This window comes from Pelophylax lessonae (assembly GCF_965119305.1).
Source record: "Pelophylax lessonae genome assembly, chromosome: 7".
Lineage (NCBI taxonomy): Eukaryota > Metazoa > Chordata > Amphibia > Anura > Ranidae > Pelophylax > Pelophylax lessonae.
Window position 1 is genome coordinate 193,679,906 of NC_138774.1, and position 26,660 is coordinate 193,706,565.

General features: G+C 43.7%; 1 protein-coding gene across 1 annotated transcript in view; it reads right to left on the minus strand.

Moving 5' to 3' along the window:
* Window positions 1-26,660, minus strand: part of GRIPAP1 (GRIP1 associated protein 1) — a 192,830-nt gene that overhangs the window by 157,972 nt on the left and 8,198 nt on the right. Inside the window, 12 exon segments of the mRNA XM_082262827.1 lie at window positions 79-178; window positions 262-309; window positions 6,044-6,075; window positions 7,237-7,272; window positions 9,777-9,847; window positions 10,259-10,307; window positions 11,322-11,461; window positions 13,097-13,241; window positions 13,320-13,427; window positions 15,134-15,160; window positions 26,052-26,113; window positions 26,291-26,357. Of these exon segments, the coding sequence (XP_082118953.1) occupies window positions 79-178; window positions 262-309; window positions 6,044-6,075; window positions 7,237-7,272; window positions 9,777-9,847; window positions 10,259-10,307; window positions 11,322-11,461; window positions 13,097-13,241; window positions 13,320-13,427; window positions 15,134-15,160; window positions 26,052-26,113; window positions 26,291-26,357 (885 nt within the window).

Here is a 26,660-nt window from a genome sequence, read left to right on the forward strand (position 1 = left end):
CCAACTAACTTGCAGGATGAATTCATAAATAATAAATACTACAAAACCTTAATGCAGAGCATTGTTGCTGACACTTACCTGCTGAGCACCTTGCAGATCCTGCTGAAGCTTCTGGTTTCTTAATGTCAAGGCTTTCAACTCGTCCTCTTTTCTCTGCTGAATTTCCTCAATTTTTGTCCTTGTTTAAAAGCAGAATAATGTCAGCAAGCAAGCACAGTAGGAAGTCCTCTGATCCAAGGACACACGTAAATCACTACTCACCTGCTGTCATTGTACAGAGCCTCCTTGTCAGTCTGCAGCCGCAGGTAGCTGTAAAAGAAAGAAGTAAAAAACATAAAAAAAAGTTTAAAAAAACCTGCAGTGAGTGTAGATCTTTTACACTACAGTATCAGCAGTGCAAAACATATAGGGAACACGAACGTCATTAAAGTCCTTTTGCTAACAATTGGAAATAAGAGGAATCATCTTTTAAGATTACTTTATGGCAGGGGTAGGCAATCCCTTTGAGAGATGGCGATCTACGTGGACAACAGAAAAGAAATAAAAATCGCCGGGGTTTTTTTTTTTTTCCAAGAAATTACCAAGTAGTCCCCAACAAAAAGTAAAGATGCATGAAGAAAACCTATAAAAATCCACTAAAACGAATGTTATTGTAACAGGGGAATCTCCCAAATATTTTCAAAGGGAGGCTTCCGTAGAGCGGAAAGCACAAAATTAAGATCCCAAGGCGGCAACGGAGCCCGCACTGGAGGAGCTAAATGTCAGACACTCGGAAGAAAGGTACAAACCAGGGGCTGCATAGCCAAAAGGTGGTTAGAAGAAGACTGCCAAAGCCAACACCTTGCCCTTGATGGTACTCAAGGCCAATTTCTGTTCAACCCCCCATTGAAGGAAGGTCAAGACCTGAGCCACCAAGAAGGAGCGAGGAAGAACCCCAAGAGACACACACTACGCAATATACATCTTCCACGTACAATGGTGTATCTTCCTAGAGGTAGATTTCCTAGCTTTCAACAGTGTGGGAATCACTGCCTCAAATACCTATCCTTCAGTACCTGGCATTCAACAGCCAAGCCGGCGACTGTAAAGCAGGATGGAAGATCAGTCCTTGGGACAGCAGATCCTCCCTGAGAGGGAGTTGCCAAGGAACATCGGCGACCAGCCGCACCAGATCGGCGTATCAAGCCGGGTGAGGCCAGTCCGGAGCCACTAAGATGACCGGAATCTCTTCTGCCTCGATCCTGCGTAGAAATCTTGGCAGAAGCTTGAGAGGAGAGAAGGCGCAAATCAGACAATACTGATCCCACAGGGCCACCAGCGCGTCTGTGGCGTCCGCCAAGGATCCCTTGACCGAGCCACAAACTTCTGCACCTTTCTGTTGAGCCGAGACGCAAACAGATCCACCTCGGGGGTGCCCCACCGGAGACAAAGATAACAAAACACATCCAGATGAAGGGACCACTCCCCATAATCCAACGCCTACTGACAGGTAATCCGCCTGCCAATTTTCTACCCCGGGAAAGTGTACGGCGGAGAGGGCTGGAACAAACAGTTCTGTCCATCTTAGAATGCTGGCTACCTTCATAGCCGCCAGGACACTTCTTGTGTCCCCTTGGTGATTGACAGAAGTCACAGCCGTGGCATTCTCTGATTGAATGCACACTGGACAACCCTGAAGACGATCCGTCCAGTGCAAGGATGGATGGTTGAGACCCTGAGGGCCCCACAGCCTCAGAGAGGGGATCAAGTGGGCAAATGTGCTCCAAAGACTCCATGAGTCACCAGGGGGACCCCAAAAAAAGTGTAAAACACTGCTAAGGGACAACCCCCCACCACCAGACTCACCACCTACAGAAACAGGCACCTGCAGCCAACAGCAGAATCTGCAATACACATGCGGCGATCAGGAAGTAAAATGATGTCAGCAATAGGGGATGAGGAGGGTCTCCCACCGCCGCCCACAGGGCTCCACTGTCATGGCCACAGCTATTTCCAAGGGTAAACCAAAAGAAAATGGCCACCAGAGTACACAAACAAGCCTGCCTTGTATAGAAACACACAGGCTACAACAAAATGGCGGCCTCGCATGACACCATGAGGCTTACAGGGACCCAGGAGAGAGACCAGGTCTCGAAGACAGATCCGGGCAGGACCAGGGGGGCCTGGCAGGAGCCCCCATTGGGTACAACCCCCCTCTGGATAATCGATTGTGCGGTCATCAGCAGTGCACCCCCTCGGCCCCCATCGCCAGTTAGCGCCCTGCCCCCATCCCAGGAAAGTGGCCGGACCACCCAAATAGCCCCAGCGTGGGGGGGGGGGATGAGGGACTTGGCAAGGGAGGGTGCTTGAGGGAAGGAGGGGAACTGGGGGGTCAGACTGTCCCAAGGAGGGGACCATGTCCACTCCAAAACTCTCCAGGGGAAGAGGGGAGGCAGCTACTCACCAAACCAGGAATCAGGCAAATCCAAACAGAGCCCCTCTCCATCGAAATGGGGGACTGTCGGCCAGGAGGAACGCTGCGACTCGGGCCGAGACCTAGGTCGTATGCGAACTCGCGAGGCATTTAACTCGCAGGCCAGCCCCCGTCCAGTGAGGCTTTGTTGCAGCCGATCTAGCACGGAGCTAAGGTCTGCACGCGCTGGCTGGCCAGACTGGGATGATCACTGGATCTAGATTATCCAGCACGTCGCCCAGTCTGGCAGTTGATTGTAGATCTCACAGGAAAAATCCAGGAGAAAAAAAATTTCCATCTGAAAATTTTTTGCCAGGACCAGAGATCCCAGCAAGGAAATAGGTCCTTACTCCTGACTAGGCAGAAAAAAACTGAGTGGCTATAGCAGAGAGAGGGAGTATACCCCCTGGGACTGCCCATGGGTGTAGCCAAAATTATTTTCTACCTAGTGTCCTGCTCCTATAGGGGGCAGTATAACCCAATGGTTAGGAATATCAGGAGCTGTGTCCGTCAATGAACGAAAGCAAAACTCTGCATTCACTTTCATTCACATTTTTTTCATATCTGGAGAGTAGTTCGTCATCCCACAAGTCTTATGCCAGAGTTCATCATGAAAGTAAAACATCTGGTACTGCAGGCTTATTTTCTTGACTAGTTTCTGGCCAGTGTAAGTAGCATGTAGGGTAGCGTAAAGAGGTCAGCAGTAGGTAGGGCAGCCTAGAGAGGTCAGTAGGATGTAGGGCAGCATACACAGGTCAGTAGTATGCAGGGCAGTGTATAGAGGTCAGTGGGATGTAGAGCAGTGTGCAGAGGTCAGTCGGATGTAGAGCAGTGTTCAGAGGTCAGTAGGATGTAGAGCAGGAATCAGGAAGGCAAGGTATAGGGGGTACAGGGGCGCACAGTACTGGAGAAGTCAGGAGGGCACAGTGCGGGGGGGGGGGCAGGAGACTATGGTACTGGAAGGTTTAGGAGGGTATGGTACAGGGAGATTAGGAGGGCACAGTACAGGGGGATCAGGAGAGTACGGTACTGGAAGATCAGGAGGGTAGGGTACTGGGAGATTAGGAAGGCACAGTACAGGAGAATCAGGAGGGCAGGGGTGTAAAAAGGGCATGGCACGGGGGGGGGGGAGGAGGGTATGGTATTGGGGGGGGGGGGATTAGCAGGGCTGGGGTATCAGGAGGGCATAGTACTGGGAGCCAGGAGGGTATTGTATTAGGGAAGCAGAAGGGAATGGTACTGTGGTGTCAGGAGGGCATGGTGCTGGGGCATCAGGAGGGCTGGGGTGTCAAGAGGGCATGGTCACCTCAGGAGGGCTGAGGTGTTAGGGCACAGAAGCTATATGGCGCAGGAAAGGTGCAGTGGCAAAACTACATGTCCTGGCACTGATCCCTGTCAGCAATTCTCGCTCCCCTTCCCACCTGGAATAACACACAAGCACACTATCTCTCTGATACATATATTTCAGCCACCTTTGCCCTTAAAAATTACAGCTGGAGGGAAATGCTTGTGTTGTTGTTAGGGATGTTAGGGATGCGGGCAATATTTTTTCCAATTGGCTTCAGTCAGGCGATTTTCCCACTTGGAATAACCCACAAGCCCCTTGGATCGGGGAGGAAGACTGTGGGGATGAGCGCAGAAGAGAAAGAGCTCCGGCATGTTCGAACCCGACTGAGCTATTCCACCCCACAGCCCCACATATACAAAGGGGGGCTGTGTCTGCAGTCCAGGATTGGGTGCGCACTGTCGGCAACACTGGGACATGTTCGCAATCTACCCATCACCTGTTGGCAGTTGACAGGTAGCTGACCCTCGCTTTAAGGTTATCCTTCTTGTAGGAATTGTTTTTCAAAGGCTTTGTAAAATAAAGTTTGCACTGAGAAAAATACAGTATCTCATAATAGTGAGTACACCCCTCACATTTTTGTAAATATTTTAGGATATCTTTTCATGTGACAACACTGAAGAAATTACACTTTGCTACAATGTAAAGTAGTGAGTGTACAGATTGTATAACAGTGTAAATTTGCTGTCCCCTCAAAATAACTCAACACAGCCATTAATGTCTAAACCACTGGCAACAAAAGTGAGTACACCACTAAGTGAAAATGTCCAAATTTGGCACATTTAGCCGTTTTCCCTCCCCGGTGACCCGTTAGTGTTACAAGGTCTTAGGTGTGAAAGGGGAGAAGGTGTTTTAAATTTGATGTTCTCGTTCTCACTCACTCATACTGGTCACTGGAATTTAAACATGGCACCTCATGGCAAAGAACTCTCCGAGTATCTGAAAAAAGAATTTTCACTGTACATAAAGATGGCCTAGATTATAACAAGATTGCCAATACCCTAAAACTGAGCAGCAGCACGGTGGCCAAAACCATACAGCCGTTTAACAGGACAGGTTCCATTCAGAACAAGCCTCGCCATATCGACCAAAGAAGGTTGAGTGCACGTGCTCAGCGTCATATCCAGAGGTTGTCTTTCGGAATTAGACGTATGAGTGCTGCCAGAATTGCTGCAGAGGTTGAAGGAATGGGGGGGGTCAGCCTGTCAGTGCTCAGACCATACGCCGCTCACTACTTCAAATTGGTCTGCATGGCTGTCATTCCAAAAAGAAGCCTCTTCTAAAGATGATGCACAAGAAAGCCCACAAACAGTTTTCTGAAGACAAGCAGACTAAGGACAAGGATTACTGGAAAAATGTCCTGTGGTCTGATAAGACCAAGATAAACTAATTTGGTTCAAATGGTGTCAAGCATGTGTGACGGCAAGCAGGTGAGGAGTACAAGGACAAGTTTGTCTTTGCCTACAGTCAAGCATGGTGGTGGGAGTGTCATGGTCTGGGACTGTATGAGTGCTGCCGGCACTAAGGAGCTACAGTTTATTGAGGGAACCATGAATGCCAACATGTGCTGTGACATTCTGAAGCAGAGCATGATCCCCTGCCTTCGGATATTATGCCGCAGGGCAGTATTCCAACATAACGATCCCAAACACATCTCCAAGGTGACCACTGCCTTGCTAAAGAAGCTGAGGGTAAAGGTCATGGACTGGCCAAGCATGTCTCCAGACCTAAACCCTATTGAGCATCTGTGGGTCATCCTCAAATGGAAGGTGGAGGAGCGCAAGGTCCTCCATCAACATCCACCAGCTCTGGGAAGTCGTCATGGAGGAGTGGAAGAAGCTCTGGTGAACTTCATTCCCAAGAGGGTTAAGGCAGTGCTGGAAAATATTGTGTGAGATACTGTATATAGAGGCTGTCAACTTCCATCGGAAAATCAACATAAATGTTCCAAGGTCAGTGACCTGGGCAATGTTAAATTCAAAAGATCAGTATGATAAGCAGGCAATTTTTTAAAAGACAGGTCAGCAATGACAGCCTTCATATTTTTGTCAGTGCAGGTTTTCTGTGTATAAAAGGTAATTAGATCAATCAGTAATGGCTATACGGAGCCTTGATTTTGGAGAGTGCATACTCAAGATATAATTGCTGGCTAATATGCACTGAAAAAGCACTGGTTTACTGTACCAAATCAAAACACTATATAGCCCCTCAGACGTGACCTTATCCCTAATTCAGTGCTGACTCACCTGTCATGTTTCTTCTTCAGTTTCTCTGATACCTGTTAGAAGAACAAGATAATTAGAACATCTGACAGATAGGATACAGATAAGATGGGTAATAAAAACCCACCAGGATTAGTTTTTTATGTTTAATATGTTTTCATTGAAAATAAATGTTTATTTTTTAAACGTACATAAGACTAGGCATTGTGCAAAATGAAGAAAAAAAAAAAACCCAACAAATGAGGTATAACAATGTTGGTCTCAGTCCAGATTCAGCATTTACATAAAAAAGACTAATTATGGGAAGGACATGAACACATGCTAAAACAAGAAGACACGCAATGGATGTAGCATGGATATGTACCCAAAAAAAAAAATGAATAGGGGGGGGGGAAAGAAAGATAAGGAAAAGAATAGGGGGGAGGAGAGAGAGAAGTAGAAGAAGAGAGTAAGGAAGAATCAGCAGGAAGGGAAGAGAGGGAGTGACGAACGGTCGATCAATACAATCAAACAGACTAAGTTAGCGAGATGGTGTCTAGTGGTTGTTCCAAAATATCAGTATTAGAAACAATCTCCAAATATTGAGCAGAGGCTTTCAACTTAAACCAACAGGCCCATACCTCGGTTTGCCTTTTTGGAGTTTGTCGTAAGATTTAAGTAATATTTTCCATAAGACAAATGGAATCTATGGTGCATAACACCTGCAGGATAGAGGGGGATGTTTTTTGCCCCAGTACAATGGAATAAGAGATTTAGCTGCATTTAATAGGCAAGTTAAAAAATATTATTTCGTTAAGAAAATCTGTGTCATTCCCATGCAGAGAAAGAAAGACCTTCACTTTGATACCCCAAACCCCAGCACAAACCCACCTTTCCTCTGTCCCCAGATGCTCAGCAAAGAAAATACCAAGTACATGTGGGTATAGAGGTTCACCCACTTTTTCACACATGACAGAACTGGTACTTGGTGGGTCACTCTTCACAGCCTTCACTATGGATAGGGCTGGGAGAAAGATCTCAGCCCTGTGTAAGCTCAGACTAGAACAACTTAAAGCTTACCCAGGGTCTCATTTTTTCATGGCAGATGAGATGAGTGGTAGGGGTGCAAAAGGCAAAAATGTTTAGGTTTTTGGACAGAAATCAAGAAAGAGAACCTGATGAGTCAGCTTGCATGGGCAAAGCAGATGTTTGTTTTAAAATTTGTTAATTTCTGTTACCTTTGCACTCTCCTCTTGTAGCCGGGAGATCTCCCCCTGTGCAAGAAACAAATATAGTATGAAACATACAAGGAAAGCTAACAGGCATTAAATTACTAAGGTACACCATACTAGATGGCATGGGGCTATAACCTCATTATATTTAAAAAAATCTTTATTTTAGACAGAGTATCTTTTCCTTAATTCAATGTGCAGGCATGAAGTTTATGATGGATTCTGGGCACAAAAACGTTATATTTTCCTCAAAAAAAGTAAAAAAAAAAAAAAGATATAAATCATATTTGTGTGCACTAAATGCCTTTGCACACCTAGTATTTAGTTTGTAGAAAGTATCAGTGACTTTAGAACTGTGATAGACATAGCTTGTGCAGAGAACAGAGCTTTGTGAGGGACCCAGCAGGTCCACCCACTACAGGCTGCCACCAGAAAACTACAAGAGAAGTGGGGCAGATACGAGACCAGTCATCCTGCAAAAGGAAAAAGAGCAGCAGTGACCAGTCTTTATCACAGAAAGCGCATGCACAGGGGAAAAGTTTTACACTGGATTACTGCACAGATCTGGAAAAATATATGCAAAGCACACCAATGTTCAAATATCAATAAACATGCCTCTTGTATTTGGACAATAACTGCTCATCTCAGTGTTTAGCTTTAAGTGTATGTCAGAAAATCTCAGCAAAGAAAAAAAAATTGGATTTTTAACCTATCGTAAAATCAATTTCTCTGTGTTCATTGACGGACACAGCTCCTTAGAATTCTTGACCAGTGGGTTTATACTGCCCCCTACAGGAGTAGGACACTAGGCAGAAAAATAACTCAACTTCACCTATAGGCAGTCCCCAGGAGATATATTCCCCCTCTCGGCTATAGGTACTGAGTTTTTTTACAAGCAGTGTCAGAAGTATTACAACTCCATAGAGGGGTGGGTGCTGTGTCCATCAATGAACACAGAGAAATGGATTTTGCGGTAAGTCAAAAATCTCATTTTCTCCTTCGTTCATTGACTGACACAGCTCCTTAGGATTCTTGACCATTGGGACACACCAAAACAGTGTCAAACATGAGGGGTGGGAACAGCAAAAAAAAAAAAAATTACCAAGGCTAAACACAATAGCCAATCAGGTAACAGGAGTTCAACAAAATAAAACAACTGGAGTCCACCTGATCAATACTTCTCCAAAGAGGGAACAGACCCTCTAAACAGCAGCCTGCAAAACCTTGCGGCCAAAAGAAGCATCCACAGATGGCAACACATCCACTTTATAGAATTTTGTGAAAGTGTGCACCGATGACCAAGTTGCCACCTTGCAAACCTGTGTCACTGACGCCTGATGACAGAAGGCCCAAGAAGCACTAAGTGCCCAAGTAGAGTGCGCCTTTACAAGGAAAGGAGGAACCTGACCCTTGATCGAACAGGCCTGAGTCACCGTCTTCTGATCCAGCTCGAAATGGTCACAGAAGAAGCGGACAGTCCTTTTGGAGGCTCATCTGTGAGTACAAATAGTGAGTCTGACTTCCTGAAAGACTCCGTAGCTGCCAGGTACACCTGAATCGCCCGAACCACATCCAGGGTATGCAAGGCAATTTCCTTAGGATGTTTTTGCCTGGGACACAGGGAAGGCAACACAATGTCTTTATTTCAGAGACTACTTCGGTAGGAATGACTGACTTTTTCTGCCTAGTGTCCTACTCCTGTAGGGGGGCAGTATAAACCAACTGGTCAAGAATCCTAAGGAGCTGTGTCCGTCAAGGAACGAAAGAGAAATAGTACTTAAACCATAAAAATTTCAACCCATGGCAACATCGGTGAAAAATAATTGGTGATTAGTCCAGACTTTTAAGGTGATAGAAGAACATAGCACTACGTTTGTAGGAGACAATTTCAGTGTAGAAACAGAACAGTTCTATTCATTTAACACGTGATAAAATGCACACTATAGATATAAGCCTCACAAATTTTACAATCATGACAAGCTTTAGAAATGTATACAAGCAAAGAACACCATGCCCTGAGTATAACATTCTAGGCCTATTTTCCTATTGTTATTATCACAGACTTAAACAGTAAGCCAATGCAATAACATCTAGGGAGAACCACCAGGGGTAAATCCCCTTCTTACTCAGAGAGACAGTCCTGCAAACAGCAACTACTCCTTCAACTACAGCAGCCATCCCAATAGACTGTATGGTTTCAATCTTTTGCATTAGACCAGGCATGTCCAACCTGCGGCCCGGAAACCGCAGGCAATGCGGCTCACTGCCCCCTGACAATTTTTTTTTTTGCTGGGGAGGAAGGAAGTCGAGTCGGGGGCACGGCCACAGAGGCAGCCTTGGAGGTGATCATCCACTAGTTGTGTTAAATTAGTGCTGGGGGAGGGGGGTGTGGGCGCGGTAGCATGGGAAGGGCGCGGCAGAGTTTTATTACTTATATACCTTAACTATAGTATATATTTTATATGCGGCCCCAGAAAATTTCTCTACACTCAATGTGGCCCAGAGAAGCCAAAGGTTGGACACCCATGCATTAGACCATCACAGACCTGTAATGTGAGAATCTTTTCCTTTAACAACCTATTCTCCTCCGTCTGTGTTGCTAATTCAAGTGTTATGCCTGAAAGGAAACAGAAATCACAACTGTAAGCATCACAAGCTATGGACAACATGAACAAGGTCTTCCTAACCCATTCTAAAACAGCATTAGTGCAAAGTACACTATGGGATTGATTTACTGAGTGTAAAATGTGGTGCAGCTGTGTATGTTAGCCAATCAGCTTCTAACTTCAATATGTTCAATTAAGCTTTGACAATAAAACCCAGAAGCTGATTGGTTTCCATGCAGAGCTGAACCAGATTTGGCACTCTCCAGTTTTAGTAAATCGACCCCTATATGCCCCTGTCTTGTCTAAATACATTTAAATAAGGAAGTGCTAGCAGTTATTAGAGATAAATGATGACATTCCTGGATTTACTGCAGCCCACAGGCACAGGCCCTTTAAGATGTTGTGCCTGCAAGGGCACTAACCTTGAAGATGATCCCCTCTTGACTCCCAGTTCCTTGGTGGCTCACCATCCTGAAAAACAGGCAGACACTAAATAACTGTCACACTGTGATCCAGGAAATAGCTGACAAAAATAAGGTTTACAGAATATCATTCTTTCATCAACTGGGGCTCTTAATCTGAAACAGAACCACGTATCCCAACAAGGCTTTATGAGCGAACACTGAAAGAGGCTCCAGCTATTCTCCAATTCATAAGCACTTCCTTTAAAGGTTTGTAGCTCAGTACTTTAAAGAAGAATTCCAGGTATGGATGTTTTATACATAGTTACATTGGTGCAGCTTAGACTAATGTAAACATGTGTATACCCATACCTGGCCAATACCCCTGGAAGCTAAAAATCATTGAAGTAGACACTGCTAGTCCTGTGATCTCCTCTTGCTTCTGGGTCCTGTGCTGAGCGCATGGCCTTCTAAATTCTGAAAACAGGAGGTTGACTGTTCGACACTGACAACATTCATAAAATGCTCTGCAATTTCTAAATGAATGCAAAGGGTTCTCTGATTCTCCACCACATCTAATCAGAGAATGCTTTGTATTAATTTAAAAAACGTAAAACATTCCCTGAATGGCGCCCATACTGAGCGGCTGACCTCCTGTGGTCAGATTGCAACAGGGAAGCCAATCAGCATGGAATTCAGAAGCAAATAAAGATCAATGGAGTCATGATCTCTACATCGGCCAGGGATAGTATATACAACATTACATACTGTAGGTCCAAGATGAACCACTTTATGTATAAAATATCCATACCTAAAAAACTTTTTTGAGAAATGTTTTAAGGCCCCTTTGTCTGGGATAAAATGTTGTGAATTACAGAAAGTCAAACAATGAAGTGCTATATTCCTTTCCTGGAATTAAAGAAGGCATGGCCCTTAAAGTGTATTTCTACCAAATTTGACCCTATGTTTCATTTGAGAGTGATTTGTATAGTGTAAAGTGATGCACAATATGTTCCACAGATATATCGCAAACCCCTTTTTTGTACTATTGTGATAGTATTGAGGGCCGAATATGACAGATCACCTGATCTTGTGAAACCTGTCCATCAATTTCTGCAACTGGCACTTTGTCCCCTGTCTCTGTGTCTGTGCCACGAAGTCCATTAGCTTGAGATTCTTGACCTTTCAGTGAGGCAATCTCCTTTTCATGGCGCTCATGAAGTGCTGAAAAACAGAGACTGGGATTGAAGGCAAAAAGGCAACCCATACTCACTACAGAAGAACAAGCATATATATATATATATATATATATATATATATATATATGACAAAGACAGAAATGGCTTAGGGTAAACACCAAAAAAGCAAAACAAAAATCAGACAAACATATTGATACAGTCGTATACATGTACTTACAAACAGCATAGTAAAACTGGCTTAAAACAAATAGATCCTAGACCTAGAAATGACTTTAGGAGCACCCTAAGGCGAATTCGAATTTTACTTCCGAAAGTTGAACTCAACTCTGCTCCTTCTGCCTCCCTTTTTGTCCTAAACTATGACAAGTGGCCTTATCAACCAATAGGGAGATGATTATCCTGGGCCAGGCCTAAGCCTGCATGCAGGAACAAAAGTCTGAATAAAATATTACAGCATCCCAAAATTCAATGCCCTCTGAACACTTCAAAGGAATATATGTTAAGACACTGCTTACTTTTGTTTACAGCGGTCAGTTAATTTCTTTCAAATTAAAGAAAACCTGTGCTTTGTCCATGCCAGACAAACATATCATTTTCTTTACTGCCTTGTCCAACAGCACCATATTCACTTTATATTCATTTCATCACTGCTCTGTTCAGCTGCTAGGAGTGAAGAAAGGATAACCCTGTGTGAGCTCAATGTTACTCCAGTCAGAGATCATACAGAGCTGGGGATTACCTTCACCCTATATGACAGTACTGGTCCAATCACCAAGCAACAGAGATGTCACATTAGAGAAGGGGAGTGTGTAACATTCTACTCTATACCCAGAAGAATCAACCATTTTCTTTACTTCCAGCAACTCAACAGAGAGTGGCAAGTAAACCAAAGGAGGGAGGGGAGGTGCATGGCAAAAAAAAAAAAAAAAAATCGACCCCTTCCTTTACTCTCCTTGGTCAAAATACAGATTTAATTTAATCACTAAGGAAAAGATCAGTGTGTGTAAGGTTCAGTATTACAACTGCTTTTCAAAAAACAGCTTGTTATATAAAGTGATATTAAATGCTATATATATATATATATATATATATATATATATATATATATATATATATATATATATATATATATATATATATATATTGCAATGAGAGGTCCCCTCCCTCATCTTTGGGCAGTCTCTTGCCAGTACCGTCAGCTTCGCCCTACTCCAGAAGCCTCCCTAGCAAGACAGGTGCTAAGGAGGCAATCGTGCATACATGCTTCTCAACCAGGCTGTTTGTGTCTATAGACACACACAGCACTGGAAAACCGCCTCCCTGCTCCTTCACAGGAGTTTGTTTTACAGCAGAAGCCCATGGCTATACTGCCCTTAGTTTCTCTTGTGAAAGCAGGAAGTGAGGGGAGTGGTGCTGAAGCCTGAGACAGAGCTAGAGTGGTGTATAGGGATAGGGTTTGGTAAGCAGTGTGTTTGTTTGTTTTTTACCTTAATGTAGAGAATGAATTAAGACTTTAGTTTAGAACCACTTTAAGCTTAGCATCCCTTAAATAAGTCAGAATAAGGGTGCAAAGTATCCAAAGTTCCCTTCTTAACTGAACAGTTCTAATGCATGCAATAAAAAGTACAATTCATAGAGAATTATGTTCTGCATTTCATACATCCAATAGTCCTTTGTAGTGCTGTGTTCTCTGCCTGCAGCCGTCTCATTTCACCCTCTGTAATTCCGGGGATGCTATCTGGAGAGCGACTTCCCTCTTTCAACTGCTGGTTTTCAACCTCCAGCTGCTCAATTTGGGAGCAGAGCTGCAAACCCATAAAGAAAAAGTGTAAAGAGCAAGAAAAAGACACACAAAGTAGCACAGAAAGTCTATGTCTACTAACCTTGGACAATTCCTGCATAAGCGTGCTATTCTGTAACCGGAAGTCATCCTCCTGACTGTGCAGCTTTCCCTGAAGCATTTCATTCTCACCTAGCAGGGCTTCCACTTCCTGTGGTGAGAGCAAACAGGTGATCCCCCTATATATATATCTCAATCTGCTTGAAAAACAAATCTCAGTACACAGACAAGGGGACACTAGACAGATGAGTGCAATACTTTCCCCTATATTACCGACTACTGTGTAGATGTATAAGATCTAGTAAAAGCAGAAAAATTGCACAATAACATCATACAAACTAGTTGAATACTACTAACAAGAAGAGCAAATTGTATATGTGTGGCAGTAATATATCTAATGCTGTGGAGTAGGGAAGAAGATGCAGATGAACAACAAGAGAAGGGCGTGCCAATGCCAACCTTGTGTATTACCACTAAAACAGTTTATTAAAATCCAAAAAAGGTAGCATACATTGTACTCACAAACACATGATGCACAAGGTTGGTGCACCCTTCTCTTATTGTTGTTTTACAGTGTATTTGGATATCCTTGGTCCTGAGGGGGCAGCAAGACCTTAGGTGGTGGGTATATAGATCACACAAGACCACTTATCTTCCCGCTTACCACTTGAGGGCAGGAGAGACACTGGTTAAGAAGATGCAGATGCCCTGCTTGGTTCTTCCAGTGATGAAAGTTTTATTGCATTTAAGAGGCATCATCATTAAAAGGGAACTTTACTCTCTCCCCATTTTTTATTTGTTTTCCCTGCTTACCTGATGCTGGGCTACTTACAGTCAAGATACTCACCCACCCAGCTTATCCAGCGCTTTCCTACTGAGATCCACTTCTCTGCAGCCACCGCCTGGGTCCCATGAAGCTATGTTCTACTGTAACATTATTGGAAGGCAGCTGGATCTTCCAGGTTGAGGCACTGACTCCTGATGATGTGCCACTAGGCTGCCCTCCTTTCCCCCCTTAAATGAATGTCTGTAGTGCTCCCAGTACCTGGAATATGCACTTTATCTATCCAAGGAGGCACTGGAAGACTGAAAATCATTTGCCTAGGCGAGAAGGGAGGGTGGGGGTGGACCGAAAACCTCTACAGAGAAAAAAAAAAAGAAGGTAAAAAAATTGTGATATTTATGTAGCAGACTAGGGGGGCGGGGGGGATTAAGGCAGGGGAGAAGTTAATTGTCAGGGTGAAGACCTGCTTCGAGGTCATTTTGCCCAAAAAGGGAAAAGGAAAAAAATTCTCTTTATAGTTAACCTCCACTGAGTTCCCTTATTGCCACTTTCGTCTGCTACAGCCCCGAGTGGAAGACCCTGTATGCTCCATATTGGTCTGTATCAGAGCTTACATAGAATTAAGGACCTTTCCCACATGACAATGCTCAGGCTTGGCACTGTAAATTGTATAGTGGGAGGAAGAGGAGAAGGTGACATTCTACCCCAAATGAAGAAATTACCAGGTAAACCAAGAGCTCCGAATTGCAATTGTGTTCCCAGGGGAGTGCAGTAGAGGTAAGTATAAGAAGCAGCGGAGGCAGTTATAAAGAAAACGTCCTACTTTGACCAAAAAGTGGAAAATGAGAGCTTTACTTAAAATTTCCCACAGGCTATGGACATTCAAATATTAACATAGTCCTAATTTATGATGTAAACAACCTGCCCTAAAACCGTTAAAATGAAAAGGGTGCTATGCCTTCCGTACCTGCTCCTAATACAACATATAGGTTTCTTTAATACCTGCTGGTACACAGACTCAGCATCATGCATTTCCAAGTACTGAATGAAGGATCTAAGAGTTCCCATCTTACCTGGGCTTTCTTGCTCTTGCTGAGTGCCTGTAAAGAAATTAGCAAAACTTGTAAATAACTAAAGAAGCAAGTCCTTTCTCTGCTCTGTCTCTGCTTTTTATGCATGTATTTACTTATTTTAATGGGATCCTGTACTCCACTTCAAACCCTGCCTAACAGAACGTTAAAAAGTTTCCTGTCAATACATCTGTAAGGCTACGTTCACATGTGGGCGTAGCGGATCACAGGCATAATCACCGCAATTCTGCCCGCGATCTGGAATCATTGCAAATCGCGGGATGCCAGTGCGATGCCCGTGATTTGCAATGGCACCCCAAACGCTGTGCGATGTTGCCGCGATTTCCGCTTGCCGAATCGCGGTAACATCGCGCAAACAGAATTGCGGGACACATCACGCACAAAAGAAGCTCCTGTACCTTTATGGGCGTCATGCGTCCCGCGATTCTGTTGGCGCGATGTTACCGCGTTTCGGCAGGCGGAAATCGCGGCAACATCGCATAGCATTTGGGGGGCCATTGCAAATCACGGGCATCGCACAGGCGTCCCGCGATTTGCATTGATTCCGGATCGCGGTGATTCTGCCCGTGATCCGCTACACCCACACGTGAACGTAGCCTAAATCAGGACAGCCTCTTCTGCCCCTCTCTCTGATTTACTTTACTTTTGCTAGGGGGGACATGGATTTCCCTAACTCAATTGCTAAATTTTACCAAAAACCATCCTCTGTTCAATAAAAGTGCCCTTACTGGCCACTAAGGCAGTCTCCTTGAATGAAAAGAAAGATTAATAACCGCGCTCCTGATTTAACAAAAATATAATGTGCTACTTTACATATGAGTGCTCAAACTATAGTGAATATGCCAACTCAATCACCATCTAACATGAACTATAGTAAATAGGTGTCCACTGATTTCAACAAATAAAGTCCAAAGTGAATCGAAGCAAAAACACGATGATTCAACACCAAACTGACTGATTGTGCTTCCTCTCCACCAGCATGTGTGCACACAGCTCGCTCACCAGAACTTCTTGACCCCTATTCCAGGAAGTGAAGAACAGCATTTGGTAATACAGTGGATATAAAAAGTCTACACAACCCTGTTAAAATGTCAGGTTTCTGTGATGTAAAAAAATTAGATAAAGATAAATCATTTCAGAACTTTTTCCACTTTTACTGTGACCTATAAACTGTACAACTCACTTGAAAAAACAAACTGAAATCATTGAGGGGGGGGGGGGTGAAAAATGAGACAAAGATTAATAATTTCAGAACTTTTTCCACTTTTATTGTGACCCATAAACTGTACAACTCACTTGAAAAAACAAACTGAAATCATTAAGGGTGGGGGGAGTAAAAAATAAAATAATGTGGTTTTAGAAGTGTGCCCACCCTCTTATAACTGGGGAAGTAGCTATGTTCAGAATGAAGCAATTGCATTGATACTCATTTTAAATAGGAGTCAGTACACACCTGCCATCATTTAAAGTGCCTCTGATAAACCCCACCTAAACTTCAGCTGTTCTAGTAGGTCTTTCCTGACATTTTCTTAGTCGCATCCTACAGCAAAAGCCATGGTCCGCATTGAGCTTCCAAAGCATCAGAGGGATCTCATTGATAAAATGTATCAGTCAGGAGCAGGGTACAAAAGAATTTCCAAGGCATTAGATATACCATGGAACACAGTGAAGAAGACCGTTGTCATCAAGTAGAGAACTAGACAGATTTGGAGTCTTTTTGCAATGAAGAGCGGGCAGATATTGCCAAGTCAAGATGTGCCATGCTGATAGACTCATACCCAATAAGACTGAGTGCTGTACTAAAATCAAAAGGTGCTTCAACAAAGTATTCGTTTAAGGGTGTGCACACTTATGCAATCATATTATTTTAGTTTTTTTTATTTTTACTTCCCTCCACCTAAAAGATTTCAGTTTGTTGTTCAACTGAGTTGTACAGTTTATACAGTTTATAGGTCACATTAATGGAGGAAAAAGTTCTGAAATGATTTATCTTTTTCTCATTTTTTTCATATCACAGAAACCTGACATTTTACATCCACTGTATATAGTGAATGAATAGTGGGTTCAGAACATTCTTCTATTACCCACCCGCATCCAGCCAAGGACTTTATTGTTAGGAGGGAGTCCAGGACCAGATCAGCAATAACAGTGCTCCTGGGCCTTTAAACTCTCAATGCGTTCTTATCATTACAACCTTGCACATCTGTTTCTGAAGTTAAAGTGTTATTGCTGGTCTGGTCCTGGACTCCCTCCTAACATTCAAGTCCTTGGCTGGATGCGAATGGATAATAGAAGAATGTTCTGAACCCACTATTCATTCACTATACACTCATGGGCCACTTTATTAGGTACACCAGTTTAATTGCTTGGCAACACAAATTGCTAATTAGCCAATCACATGGCAGCAACTCAATGCATTTAGGCATCTAGAAGTAGTGAAGGCAACTTGCTGAAGTTCAAACCGGGCATTAGAATGGGGAAGAAAGGGGATTTAAGTGACTTTGAACATGGCATGGTTGTTGGTGCCAGATAGGCTGGTCTGAGTATTTCAAAAAATGCTGATCTACTGGGATTTTCACACACCACCATCTCTAGGGTTTACAGAAAATGGTCTGAAAAAAAGAGAAAATATCCAGTAAACGGCAGTTGTGTGGACAAAAATACCTTGTTGATGTCAGGAGGTCAGAGGAGAATGGGCAGACTGGTTTGAGAAGATATAAAGGCAACAGTAACTGAAATAACCACTCGTTACAACCAAGAAATGCAAATACCATCTCTGAAGGCACAACACATCGAAACTTAAAGCAGATGGGCTACAACAACAGAAGACCATACCAGGTGCCACTCCTGTCAGCTAAGAACAGGAAACTGAGGCTACCATTTGCACAGGCTCCCCAAAATTGGACAATAGAAGACTGGAAAAACATTTTCTTGTCTGAGGAGTCTCGATTTCAGCTACGACATTTAGATGGTGTAAAGGACATGAAAGCATGGATCCATCCTGTCTTGTGTCAACAGTTTAGGTTGGTGGTGTAATGGTGTGGGGGATATTTTCTTGGCACCTTTTGGGCCCCTTAGTACCAATTGCGCATCGTTAAAATACCACGGCCTACCTGAGTATTGTTGCTGACCTTTTCCATCACTTTATGACTACAATGTACCCATCTTCTGATGGCTCCTTCCAGCAAGAAAATGGACCATGTCACAAAGTTCAAATCATCTCACCACTGTTTTTTTCGAACATGAAAAAGAGATCACTGTTCTCAATTGGCCTCCACAGTCACCAGATCTCTATCCAATAAAACACCTTTGGGATGTGGGGGGAACGGGAGTTTCCCATCATGGATGTGCAGCCAACAAATCTGCAGCAACTGCGTGATGCTATCATGTTAATATGGACCAAAATCTCTGAGCTATGTTTCCAACACCTTGTTAAATCTATGCCACAAAGAATTATGACTGTTCTGAAGGCAAACGGGGTTCCAACCCGATACTAGCAAGGTGTACCTAATAAAGTGGCTGGTGAGTGTATATTGCCAAATGCTGTTCTTGGCTTCCTGGAATAGGGGTCAAGAAGTTCTGGTGAGCGAACTGTGTGCATGCATGCTGGTGAAGAGGAAGCACATACAGTCACTTTGGTGTTGAATCATCGTTTTTATGCATTGATTCACTTTGGACTTTTCTATTTGTTGAAATTAATGGACACTATTTACTATTATTCATGTTAGATCAGTGTTTCTCAACCCTTTTTCAGTCAAGGCACCCTTTGAAGTTATAAACCATCTTAAGGCACCCTCTAAAATTATAAACAGTCTCGAGGCACCCCACTCTAAAAGATAAAAACTATTTTTACAGCATTACATAATGCAGCAACATCCACACGTAGGACACTCAATGTTAGAGGTGATTAATTCTTCCAAAGCAGATACACTTTTGCGCACTGGTACTGACCAGTATTCTAATATTTCTATTCTCCCTCAAGTTCTCTCCATCAGTCAGCTAATGTCACCCCAGTGCTGATGGAGAGGGGCAAAGGAGGGTCAAACAAGGATGTTGTAGAGGCAACAGACATCCTCCTTATTAACCGGTTGCCGACCGCCGCAAGTACATATACTGCGGCGGTCAGCCCCGGCCAGGCAAAGTGACGTATGGGTACGTCACTAGCTTGTGACCAATAGCGGGCGAGCGCGCGCGCGCCCCGGCTAGTTCCTTAACAAGTCAGTGCGTGTGACCGGCGGACACGATGTCCGCCGGTCACTCGCGATCGTTCGCCGTGAAGGGAGAAAGGCAGGCGGCTAATGTAAACAAAGCCGCCTGTCATTCTCCCCTGTGTAAAACTGGAGATCACACGGTTCTACTATGTAGGACCGTTGATCTCTGTTCTTACACCAGTAGCCATGTCCAATCACAGTTAGAAACACGCCCCTAGGGACATACTTAACCCCTCCTTCCCCAATAAAAGTTAACCCCTTCCCTGCCAGTGTCATTTTTACAGTAACAGTGCATATTTATAGCACTGATTACTGTAGTAATGTCACTGGTACCCTAAAAGTGTCAAAAATGTCAGTCAAGGGTCCGATCTGTCCGTCGTAGTCCCGCAAAAAAAAAAAAAAAAAACGCAGATCGCCGCCATTACTCGTTAAAAAAAAAAACAACAAAAATGACAAAAATCTTTCCCTTAGTTAGTAAACGCAATAACTTTTGCGCAAACCAATCAAAATACGCTTATTGTGATTTTTTTTACCAAGCATATGTAGGAGAAAACAAATTGGCCAAAAATGTTAAAAAATTTTGATTTTTACATTTTTTTGGGGGGGAATTTCATATAAAAAAATGTGAAAAATATTGTTATTTTTGCAAAATTGTCGCTCTTTTTTTGATTATAGCACGTGATCAAAAAATCGCACAGGTGATCAAATACCACCAAAAGAAAGCTCTGTTTGTGGTAAAAAAAGGAAGTCAAATTTGTTTAGGTACAGCGCCGCACAACCGCGCAATTGTCCGTTAAAGTCACGCAGTGCCGAATCGCAAAAAAAACCCTGGTCAGGAAGGGGGTAAAATCTTCCGGGGCTTAAGTGGTTAACTGAATAGGTCATTGGTTGTTAGGATGCCAGTATCTAGAAGGTGGTAATGGTTCATAAAGAAAACCTGTGGCTTTGTGTAACTAAAAGGCAGGGTTGATTCACCTGCTGGCTTGTATACAAATTTTGATAAATTTTTAGGCATTTCGGCAAGGCATCCCTGAAGAAAAATCAAGGCACCCTGGTTGAAAAAGGGCTGCGTTAGATGGTGATAGAATTGGCACATTCGCTATTTATGGTTTGAGCACTCATATGTATAGTAGCACATTATACAGTATATAAATGATTATATTTTTGTTAAATTGGGAGCACGATTATTAATCACTTTCTTTTCATTATCTCTAGACTAATTTTAGTCTTATAACGAGCAGCTTTTAATTGAATTAATATATTCAAACTACACAACTTTCTTAGTACACTTCTTAGTACATTTTTCAACACTATTTTGTATCATTATGTTTTTTTGTCTGTTTTGAGCAGGTGTAGGACTTTGGCCTCTTTCACACGGAGCGGACCGTATTGCAATGCGCTCCGGCACTTTTTTTTTTTTTCACAGACACGGATGACATTTGTGTCATCCGGTCCGTATGTCCGCATATCATCCCATCCGTTTGCGGATGATATACTGACATAATGTATGTCTATGGGATTGCGGATGACACCGCTGACATCCGATTTTGCGCCCTTTCCGTTTTTTAAACGGAAAAAAAAATAGGGTTCTCTTCCGTTAAAAAAATGGAAGAGAACTGAAAGGACGCAAATCGGATGTCAGTGGATGGTCATCGGCTGACATCCGCAATCCCATTGACATGCATTATGTCCGTATATCACCCCCAAACGGATGGGGTGATATACGGACATACGGAACGCCCGTGTGAAAGGGGCCTTAGAGCTGCATGATTATTCATGAAAAAAAAAAAAAAAATCGCGATCTCGACTCACTCCCCTGACGATCTTAAAACGTCATGTAATCGATTCTTACAGAGCCGTTCTCTGCTCACTCACAGCTGTCAAAAAAAAAAAAAAAGAAAAAGAGCCTCCCGGAAATGTTTATCAACATTGTTGAGGCTGCTAGATAACTATAGACACAATGTTTTACAATATTTTATTTCCTTCTTTTAGATCAAAGGAATGAACTTCCGTCTGTAAGGCTCCGTTCACATGTGAGCGTATGGATCACGGGCAGAACCGCCGCGGTTCCGCCCGCGATCCGGAGATTATTGCAAATCGCGGGACGCCTGTGCGTTGCCCGTTGATTTGCAATAGACCCCCAAACGCTGAGCGATGTTGCCGCGATTTCCGCCTGCCGAATCGCGGTAACATCGCGCAAAAAAAAAATCGCGGGACGCATTGCAACCAAAAAAGTACAAGAGCTTCTTTGGAGCGTAATGCGTCCCCCGATTTTTTTTGCGCGATGTTACCGCGATTCGGCAGGCGGAAATCGCGGCAATCGCGGCATCGCGGTTCTGCCCATGATCCATACGCTCACATGTGAACGGAGCCTAAGTGAGGCCAGTTTAACCTCTTAAAGACTAAGCCCTTTTCTGACACTTGTTGCTTACAAGTTAAAATCAGTATTTTTTGCCAGAAAATTACTTAGAACCCCCAAACATATATATTTTTTTTAGCAGAGACCCTAGAGAATTAAATGGCGATCGTTGCAATCTTTTATGTCACACCGTATTTGCGCAGAAGTCTTTCAAACGCAGTTTTTTGGGAAAAAATACACTTTAATTAATTTAAGCACTTCCCCTGGTTGGACGTCATATGACATCGTGGGGTTTAAGTGGGGATATCTGAATGATGCCTGCAGCTGCAGACATCATTCAGATATCATTTTTTTCCTCAGGCGATTCCCTACACCATAAGAACAATCATAGCGGCTGAACCACTGCCTGATCCTTCTTATAGGCGGCGGGAGGGGACATCCCCCTCCCTTCCGCCGCCCTCTGGTGCTTCTACCGGCTCGCCCGTACGATCGACCTGAAGACCTGTGTAAGCTCCAAGTTGTGACATGGAGTTTACATAGGAATGAGGACTCTTCTTGCACCCATGCCACAATGCTAGGCCAATCAGCAGGCATCAGTGCTGTCACATAGGAGGAGGAGTAGTGACGCGCTTGCTACCCCATGCCCAAAAACTGGTCACTTTTCTTTGCTTCTGGCATTTGAATGAAGGAGCAGGGGAGCAAAGGGGAGGAGCACTTTCATCATAAAATAAATAGTAAAACAATGAAAGTCATGAGTAACAGCAAGGTTCCCACTGCCAAAGTGTTAAACTGCCACGTGGAGTAAAGATGTATTAAAGCGGTAGTAAACACAGCTTGAACAATTGTACCTACAGGTAAGCTTCTAATAAAGCTTACCTGTAGGTACAGTGAATATCTCGTAAAACTAAAGTGTTTGAGATATTCACAGTTTCTGCAGCCGGTGACGTCACCGGCATGTGTGCTCTGAAGGATCAGCATACTCATGTCATCCCTCCAGAGCTCTGTGCCGCCGCCGTGACTCCCGTGTGCATGTGCAGGAGAGATGTCATCGCAGCTGTGCCAACTCATGTCATCCCTCCAGAGCTCTGTGCCATGGACGTGACTCCCGTGTGCATGTGCAGGAGAGATGTCATTGCAGCTCGGCCAACTCATGTCATACCTCCAGAGCTCTGTGCCATGGACGTGACTCCCGTGTGCATGTGCAGGAGAGATGTCATCGCAGCTCGGCCAACTCATGTCATCCCTCCAGAGCTCTGTGCCATGGACGTGACTCCCGTGTGCATGTGCAGGAGAGATGTAATCGCAGCTCGGCCATTCAAATGGCCGGAGCCCTCGTACCCGGAAGGAAGACCCTGTGAAGTATGACAGTGCGCTGCCGGAGGGCTTCTTTTTAAGGGAAGTCTTTCATAATGTGCTAGCAGGGAGAATTTTTCTTTTCTTTTTGTAATAGAAGAGTTTACTACTGCTTCAAAAAGAAAAATTATGTCTGACTGCCCACAAGAAACATATCATATAATTTTTGATATAAAAATATCCTCGCAATAAAACAAAATAGATGGAGAGGCATTAAAAGTTCACAATATACAATAAAATGTAAGTGAACAATCTACCTTAGGTTTACCAAAACCATGTAATATCAGGGCCTGCTTAGACAAAACATTAAATTTATATTCAGTCAGGTTGACCCTTGTACTAGATAGTTGTCGAAGACTGGCCATACATGGATCGAAATTCAGCCGGGTTTAGCAGGGACTGACTGAATTTCAATCCATGTATGGGCAGGCTGAATGTACCCAAGTCAATCGTTCAACTTGGGTACAACCAGCGTGTCATGTTTTTCTACATACGGTTACTGTCAACAGCTATGGCCACTTGCAGTAACCACTGTATTCTGCGGGCTGCTCCCCACGCTCCCCACTGGCAGATACAATAACAGCGGGAGGCATTCCCCTATCAACACTGACTGACCCCCACCTATGGTGGAAGGAAAGAAAATCGTATCATATATGCCCAGCCCAAAGGAGACTATACAATCAGATAGTAATGTTTATGGTTAGCTAAACAGTGATGAAGCAAGGTGAAATATTGTTCACAAGATCTGTTCTATTACAACTGGGACAGATATAGAGACCCTGATTTACTAAAAGAATGGTACATTTTCACTTTCAAAGTAAATTTTCACACTGCAAAGTTAATGTTCGCTTTCGATAGTGAATGGGATTAAAGAGGGACAAAACTCCCATTACAAAAAAATACCAAAACTATGTGCAATAAACAAAAAACCTGGATTTTTACATGCACAGGATTAGATGGCTGCAGACAGCACAACTTCACCTTATACATTATATAAAATGAAAATTTACATTGCAAAGAGAAAATTCATTTAGCTTAGAGTGATAATTAAGTCTATTGTTTAAGTTTAAATAAAAAAAGATGTTATGCTTACCTGCTTTGTGCAATGATATTGCACAGAGCGGTTCCTCACTTCCTCTTTGGGGGTCCCCCGACGGTGCTGTCCACTCCTTCCTCCAAGTGACCCCTTTAGCATGCGGGGTGTTAAAGGAGAACTATAACCAAACCTTTTTCGGCTATACTTCTAAAATGGATCGCAGGAGTGCAGTCCAGTCAGTTCTGCACTCCAGTGATCCGTTTTCAGCCGACAATGGGCTAAACCCCACTGTCAGCTGACATTACAGACCCAGACTAGGCTCTGAAAAGATCCCAACCATATGGTCGGGGATCCACCTAGATGCCCAGATGGGCAGCTGGCTCACCCTCTCAGCGAGCCGATGGAAGCCTGAGTCAGTTTCTCCCGCCCTCTGCACAGTCAAGCGCTATAGTGAGCGCTGGAAGGGCAGAACAGAGAGCTGGTGACTGACAGTCACCAGCTCTCTGCAGGCTGAGGACCGAGAGCTGAGCGATCAGAGGTGCTGAATCTAGGTAAGTATAACTGTTTATTTTTTTAATAATCACATACTTCTCTTTTAACCACTTACCGCAAAGTGACGTAGGGCTACGTCGGCAAACTTTAAAGTGTTATATCGGGATGATGCCTCTAGCTAGAGACACCATCCCGGTACCGTGGTTTACAGCCGACGGTCGGCTTTCCGTCAGTAACGACCGATGCGGCTCGGGAGCGCCGCCTTCCGTGACTTTGAACGGGCCTCCCGTCCCACCGGGAGACCCGAGCACCCAGCAGGCGCGTCCGCTGGCTGGATGGAGTCCCGATCAAAGCCGGAAACGGCTTCGATCGGGTCTCCGATGACGTAACCGGGAGGCGGCGTCCATGACATCCCTTCCGGGTTACTCTGCTGCAAAAGGCGGCAGATTTAAAAAACGGCTGTATGCAAAAATGCTGTTTTTGGCATTTTGCATACATGAAAGTGTAGTGGAGGGCTCGAGGGTCTTTTAGACCCTGGATCCCTCCATAAAGAGTACCCGTCACTGCATATTGGTGTCACAAGGGATGTTTACATTGCTTGTGACAGCAATAAAAGTGATCAGATTTTTTTTTTTTTAAAACCTGTAATAAAGATAAAAAATAAAATAAATAGGAAAAAAAATAAAAACTGTAGCCGCCCCCGTCACCATTAGCTCGCGCACGAATAAAAACGTATACGGAAGTCGAGCCGCAAATGAAATCGCTGTTCAAACCACACATGTGAGGTATCGCCGCGATCGCCAGAGCGTGAGCAATAATTTAAAAAAAAGCGCTACACTCTAACTCTAAACTGGTAACCGTTAAAAAAACTTAAAGCGTCGCCTATTGAGATTTCTATTGACCGTAGTTTGTCGCCATCCCACGGGTGTGCGCAATTTTAAACCGTAACATGTTGGGTATCTATTTACTCGGCGTGACATCATCTTTCACAATATACAAAAAAATGGGCTAACTTTACTGTTTAGTATTTTTTAAATGCAGTGAAATTTGATTTTTCAAAATTTTTCCAAAAAAATGGCGTTTTAAAGACCGCTGCGCAAATACCGCGTGACAAAAAATATTGCAATGACTGACATTTTATTCTCCAGAGTCTTTGCTAAAAATATATACATAATGTTTGGGGGTTCTAAGTAGTTTTCTAGGAAAAAATACTGATTTTAACTTGTAAACAAAAAGTGTCCGAAATAGGGCTGGGGCTTAAGTGGTTAAGGGGGCACCCATGTGGGCAAGCTGCAAAGCCGGGCTGTGCATATCTATGGATACACGCAGCCCGGATAAGCAATGCCCCTGCTCCCTTCTCTTTTTTTTTTAATCAGTAGTGAGGAGCTAGAAACAACAGGACCTTGTATTTTCATGCAAAGTCTGCTTTACGCAAAGATTTAAAGTTACCTTTTGAGCTTTCAGGAAATCTCTCTCTAGGGTTCCCTGCTTCTGCCGTAGAGATGTAAGCTCTGAGAATAAGAAAACATGCATTTGTAAAATAACAAAACTTTCTATATCATTGAAGTGGAAGACAAAGACATTCAGAACAGTTGCTAGCATAGAGGAAGTACAGTTAGAAATGAATGCAAAGGCAGAGGAAGACATTGAGAGGGACTGGGGAAGGAGCCGAATCCTGCTGCGCTCACCCTGGTTGTTTTTTCGCAAGTTGTCCGACAGCTGATAGTTTTGGGTCCTGAGCTCCAGGAGCTGAGCCTGTGGAAATGGAAAAAGAGGATTCAACATAAAGGCCAAAAGTAGAAAACGCAAGCAAGGATTTGTAAATGAGCCAACTAATAAACCTGAAGTAATCAGACTCATGTGAAAATGCCATAAAGGCCTTAGAGCAAAGCATAGGTTTGCTTGTAAACCCAAGTCCAGCTTAGGACAATACCAAAAGTATGGACCCCCAGCAGCTATCTGAGAATAAAAAAAAAAATCAGCACTGGCTGCTCTTCCTACCCTGACTCTGTCGCAGACTCACCCATCCACCAGTCTATGGACAATCCCCACTCTATG